This window comes from Aquarana catesbeiana, linkage group LG03, assembly GCF_042186555.1.
Source record: "Aquarana catesbeiana isolate 2022-GZ linkage group LG03, ASM4218655v1, whole genome shotgun sequence".
NCBI lineage: Eukaryota > Metazoa > Chordata > Amphibia > Anura > Ranidae > Aquarana > Aquarana catesbeiana.
In genome coordinates this window covers 106,850,002-106,856,622 of record NC_133326.1, presented here as the reverse complement: position 1 = coordinate 106,856,622, position 6,621 = coordinate 106,850,002, and the positions used below count along the sequence as shown (strand labels likewise).

General features: G+C 41.7%; 1 protein-coding gene across 1 annotated transcript; it reads left to right on the top strand.

Annotated features, from left to right (window-relative positions):
* Positions 1-1,392: 1,392 nt before the first annotated feature.
* On the top strand, positions 1,393-2,229 carry LOC141133921 (olfactory receptor 5AP2-like). The gene has a single exon (XM_073623537.1). The coding sequence runs from the start codon at positions 1,393-1,395 to the stop codon at positions 2,227-2,229; it is 837 nt and encodes a 278-aa protein (XP_073479638.1).
* The last annotated feature ends 4,392 nt before the right edge of the window (positions 2,230-6,621 follow it).

Below are 6,621 nucleotides of genomic sequence, written 5' to 3'. Positions count from 1 at the left end.
CCAGAGATAAAACGATAATTCTCCCACTCTACAAGACTCTGGTCCGGCTGCATGTAAGTATGCTGTCCAGTTCTGGGCACCAGTCCTCAGGAAGGATGTACTGGAAATGGAGCAAGTACAAAGAAGGGCAACAAAGCTAATAAAGGGTCTGGACGATCTTAGTTATGAGGAAAGGTTTCAAAGAAAATATAAATAACACTGTGCTAACCCAATGTGAAAAGCAGCTACATAAAATATGACCAATATTGTAAACAGAAGTAAAAGTAAAATGCAGCACTAAAAATGATAACAAATGGTAAAAGGCACATCAGACATGGTGACCATTACCAATATATACATAGCTGAAACACATGAAGCATAATACCAAAAAATTGAATATTATACGGGATATAGTAAAGTCCCAATGTAAAAACGTGATCACGTGTAAAACAATAGAATCAAATGTAGGAAAGAGTAAGGCTCAGCCTTACTCTTTCCTACATTTGATGTTATTGTTTTACACGTGATCACGTTTTTATATCGTTTGTTGATTATTGGTTATATCCAATAAAATACGTCATTTGATCTGCACTATTGGCATCCTATCTATCTTTTTGGGAACCATCCATGCTCTGGAGACTTGTTTGTGGTGGAGAATTCCCCCTCTGGCTTCTGAACGGACAGTCGTGACGTGGACCATAGAGGATAGATCCCCCTCGAGATCCGGGGTTTCCAGGACCAACCATCGTCCAACCATATTCCATTAAGGATCTCAGAGCCTGTTTGATTCATGAGGAAAGGTTGCAAGCACTGAACTTATTCTCTCTGGAGAAGAAAAGCTTGAGAGGGGATATGATTTCAATATACAAATACCGTACTGGTGACCCCACAATAGAAATAAAACTTTTTCTCAGAAGAGAGTTAGACTCGTGGCCACTAATTAAAATTAGAAGAAAAGAGGTTTAACCTTAAACTACTTAGAGGGTTCTTTACTGTAAAAGCGGCAAGGATGTGGAATTCCCTTCCACGGGCGGTGGTCTCATCGGGGAGCATCGATAGCGTCAAGAAACTATTAGATAAGCACCTGAATGACCACAACATACAGGGATATACAATGTAATACTGACACATAATCTCACATAGGTTGGACTTGATGGACTTGTGTCTTTTTACAACCTCACCTACTATGTAACTATAGGTATTTAAGCTAACATTGACATTTCTGTGAATGCTATTTATGATCTCATATTATTTTATTAAATATCGCAGTTATCTGATGTCTACATTATTGTTTTACCAATTTTAACAGGTATCGTGGGCCACCGATTTAACAATCAGTCAGAGACATTTTATCTCTTAGGATTTGGTGAACAAAGCCCACCACCTTTTCTGCTCTTTGCACTGTTTCTGTCAATGTATTTGGCCACTGTATTTGGAAACCTTGGAATTACAATGCTTATATTAACAAATGACCATCTTCATAGCCCTATGTACTTTTTCCTTTTCAACCTAGCATTTATTGATCTTTTGTATTCCTCAGGTATTACACCTAAAATGCTGGCTGACTTGATTTCAGCAGAAAAGAGTATATCTTACTTGGGATGTGCCTGTCAAATGTACTTCTTTATTGCCCTTGGGAGCACTGAAAGTTTTCTTCTCGCCGCAATGGCAATTGATCGCTATGCAGCAATATGTAACCCACTTCTTTATCTAAGGATTATGACTAAAGAAAAATGTCTTAGGTTATTGAGTGGTTCTTACTTTGGTGGCTTTCTTCATTCTTTAATACATACATGCTGTACATTTCGCCTTTCATTTTGTGGCTCCCATCAAATTGATCATTTCTTTTGTGATATTCCACCTTTGTTAAAGCTTTCCTGTATGGACACTTCAACAAATGAGCTTATTCTGTCAATGTTTACATCTTTTGCAGGAGCTGCCTCTGTTATTGTAATAGTTATCTCTTATACGTCTATTTTACGTGCTGTTTTTAGAAGTCGTTCTTTACAGGGAAGACGCAAAGCATTCTCCACATGTGGCTCTCATTTCATTTGTGTCATTCTTTTCTACAGCACAATCCTCTTTATGTATCTAAGACCAAGCTCAATATATTCTTTACAGCAAGACAAGATTATCTCAGTAGTGTATACATTGGTTATCCCAATGCTGAACCCTCTTATTTACAGTTTGCGAAATCGAGAAATAAAGTTTGCTCTGAAGAATTTTAATAAAACTTTTAGAAATGATTAAATTTGGAGATAGGTGCACTAAAGAAGAAACAAGTTATAATGCAAGCTTCAAACTTAATTTTAAGTGAGCAGCCGGCCTAAGATATGAATCTTTTAAGTTGTTGACACTGCTGACCCTGTGCTGTTAAAGAAGCAGCACCATTAAAGTGATTTTTTCCTTTTAATACAGTTTTTTTGAATATATGGAGAGTCTTCCCTATCAGTGCTACCCACAGTGTAGATCCCGGCTTTGAGTTGATATAAGATTTCATTAAATTTAAAGTTTTGTGGCTTACAGTGAATGCAATAGTAAACCACTTAATTTTCCAGTCAATAAACAGGAACTGAATAGCTGGAATCTCCAAGAAATGCACAACTCTGTTAATTTCTTTGTTTTGGAGAAATTGTTATTTGGGAGTAGGATGCTACCGAATACATATGCCTGGGTGTTATAAATAAAAGGACTGCAAGGTCCTCTGGCACCTCACTTTCCTTCCCAAGCTTAAGCACATGGAGCTTGCACATCTGCATGTAAGGCTGGGTTCACACAATTGCCGCATGCAGCTCACAGTAGGGGTCCGGTGCGTCCCCGTTCACCGTTTCAGGTCCAATTTCAGCCTGAATATTTGGGCTGAATTAGGACCTGAAACGGACCAAAAGGCGCACAGGACCCCTGTGCAAATTCGCACCGGAGCTGCATCGGAGATATGTGAGCCGGTCACAATCTCCTACCATGCAAATTGGATGCAGAGAAATCCGCATCCAATTCGCATAGGTGTGAACCCAGTCTAAAGCAGTGCAAGGTACAAAAATGTGCACTGACCCTAAATTGACACATTTTGATAACATTTGGGACAACTAATTGGGAAGGAGGTGATGGCAGAAATGTTAAAGCATGTGATTTAGTCATAAACAGCATGTTAGAACAGACTATTATTATTATTATATTTATTATCATTTTTATTATTATTATTATCAAAATTAATGTATTCGTCTAGGAACTAAAGTAGTTTATAAGTTATCAAAAGTTCAGATTTAAAATAAAGTCTGTAACTGTAGTCTTCATTCATAATTGAATGTAGAGCATGACCGGGCTGATATCTAAGCAACTGGAAGAGTGGTTCTACCAATGTATTAGCAGAGCTTTACCATCACCTTGACAGCTGTGCAATGCACTATTTGTATCAGGAGAACTGAGCCCTTTTCAGTGTAATCTGCAGGCGTGAGAAAGCAATTTGACAGTTTAGTTCTGTACAGGGTGGTACATGGACAGCAATGAAAAGGAAGCAGAAGCTCCCTCCCCAATAGGATGCCCCACTGTTTGCTGGGAATTCCAGTGACCTTCCAGCGACTGATGGAGTGGATGGTGGGAGCCATGAACCTGTTTAAGGTGCTGGTGTACTTGGCTGATAGCATCATCTTCGGCAGAACCCACAAAGAGCATGAATGGATAAGGTTGTGAACAGACTTCAGGATAAGGGGTTGAAGTTGTTCTCTGAGAAGTGTCAGTTCTATCAGCATTCTGTCACTTATTTTGGACACATCATCTCCACTAAAGGAGTGGCCACTGACCTCAAGAAATTGGAAGCTGTCACCTCCTGGCCAGACCAACAGTTTTACTGAACTGAAGTAATTTCTGGGGTTATGCTCTTACTATAGACGATTCATGGAGAGATATCCTGACCTCTCAATAAGTTGCTGAGGAGTCAGTAAGATGACTCAGAAATGCCAAGGAAGCCTTGAGAATCAATACAGGACAAGCTGGATTTTAGCAGGCAGACACTTTAGCAGAGACTTTAGCAGTTCCTAAATGGATTGTTTGGAGTTTACAAGTTTTGCCAGTTCTGAGAATCCAATCCCTATCCAAGTTTAACCTTCTCTAAATACACAACCTAAACTAAAAACTAAAAACCTTAGACTGTCTTCTTGCGCCAATTGAAGAGCATGGAAAATTCCCGTTGCCTGACTGTGGGTGCTGTGTTAGTGAAAAAAAGCTTGAATTCCAGCGGCTCTTTCAGGGGGGTAGCATGATATGCTGCTCCCACATGTTTTAGATGCGGCCTACGAACCCTGCCTCCTTTAGGATCACTCTCCATTTTGGGTGCGGGTGGACATAGCAGCTCCATCTGTCAAACCGATGTGGAGAGTTAATCCGTTTTGGTTAACTTTACTCCCTACCTCAGACCCCATCCCTGGTGACCTGAGGGAATTTTTGATATTCAATAAACACTCTGGTAGTGGGGAAGTAGTATGGTATTCTATAAAGGCTTTCCTGCGGGGTCTTCTCATACGGGAAATATCTGGTATAAAGAGAAGATCTAGAGAATGGGAGGACACGGTCCACCTTGAGTTACAAACTAGAGAGATGGCTCTAGTGGCGGATCCCACTCCAGCCAACCAAAATAGCTGGAAAGAGGCCCAATCACTATATAACAAGGTGGTATTATCAACAACTGAAAAAAAGAGATATTTCCTTCAACAGAACTATTTTGAGGAGGGAGAGAATACAGGTCACTTATTGGCTATGGTCGCTAAGGCGCAGCAGGAGTCTACCTCCATTACAGAAATTAAAAACCCCAATGGAGAGATTAGCACTTCTACTATTGACATTTTGGATACGTTTCAGCAATTTTATGCAGATTTATATACCTCTAAAACTAACAATACCCTCTCTGACCTGGCTCTGTTTTTGGGGGACTGTACCTTTCCTTTCTCCAGGTAACCACAGCTGAAAAAGAAGCACTAGATTCTCGGTCATGATAGAAGAGCTGACTGAGGCACTGGCAGATGCACCAAACCACAAATCTCCTGGGTTGGATGGGCTGCCTGTTGAGGTATACACCAGGTATGGGTCTATACTCCTACCCTCGCTACTGCGGGCCCTACAGGAGGCGGCTGAGATGGGACATTTACCTGACTGGATGAGGGAGGCCATTATAGTGGTCCTTCCCAAGCCGGGCAAGGATAGACAGATACTGGATTTATACCGTCCCATATCGCTGCTTAATATTGATGTCAAGCTGCTGGCGAGGGTTCTTGCCAGCAGACTTGCGGGTATTGTTGGGTGGCTGGTACATCGTGACCAGTCCGGATTTATTCTGACGCAGTCTACGGCAGACAACATCCAACGCCTCTTCCTCAATTTTCAAACTCCAGATAATCCCGGAGGTAGGGCCATTCTGTTCTTGGACACTACCCCAAAGCACCCTCCCAATGTTGAGGGCATGTGGCCTGGTACAGTTCAGGAGGGGGGGGCGCTCTCTCGTCCCCCCTCTTTACCTGCGGCCTGCCAGGTTGCATGCTCCGATAAGGGTCTGGTATGGATTTTTGGGGGGACCCCACGCCGTTTTTTTTTTAAATTTGGGCGCGGGGTTTCCCTTAAAATCCATACCAGACCCTTCAGGGTCTGGTATAGATTTTGAGGGGGACCCCATGCCATTTTTTTTTTATTTTGGCCGGGGTTCCCCTTAATATCCATACCAGACCTGAAGGGCCTGGTATGGAATTTAGGGGGACCCCCACGTCATATACATTTTTTTTTAATTTTGGTTCGGGGTTCCCCTGTGGGGAATTCCCATGCCGTTTTTATCAATGAACTTTTATGTGTATTGTCGGACCGGCAATGCATTAATAGCCGCGAGTAGTTTTAAATGACTTTTTTTCCTTTGAAATATCATTTTGCTGTCAGACTGTTCTAAACACGGGAAACATGCGCCCCTTTACAGGCATACTATAGACACCCCCCAGGTATGAAATTTAAAGGGATATTACACTTTTATTGTTTCACTTTAAGCATTATTAAAATCACTGCTCCCGAAAAAACGGCAGTTTTTAAAACTTTTTTTGCATTGATCCATGTCCCCTGGGGCAGGACCCAGGTCCCCAAACACTTTTTATGACAATAACTTGCATATAAGCCTTTAAAATGAGCACTTTTGATTATTCATGTTCGTGTCCCATAGACTTTAACGGTGTTCGAATGAATTTTTTGGCTGTTTGCATGTTCTTGTGTGAACCGAACAGAGGGGTGTTCGGCTCATCCCTACTCGCAATGTTAATCCGCAATAATGGGGACATTGTGGGATTCTGCAGGGGTCGACTGGAGGAAAAGTTATCTCTGTATGCTGACAATGCTTTACTATATTTGGCAGACTCAGGAGACTCGCTGCGGACTCTGATGGCAACCATTACCAAATTTGGTGAATTTTCTGGATTCACTATTAATTGGTCCAAATCTGTACTTATGCCCCTAGACCCACTAGTATCACCTCTCTCCTCAGAGGCGTCCTAAATAGCCATTGTTAACACTTTTAAATATCTGGGAGTAGAGGGCGCATGGAGAGGAGCGGACGCAGCTGAGGAGAGCTCCGTTGTTCCCGGGCAAACGGCTGCATTAAACGGGGAATATATCGCC

Coding starts and splice junctions, on each gene's coding strand:
- LOC141133921 (XM_073623537.1), top strand. CDS start 1,393: ATGTATTTGGCCACTGTATTTGGAAACCTTGGAATTACAATGCTTATA.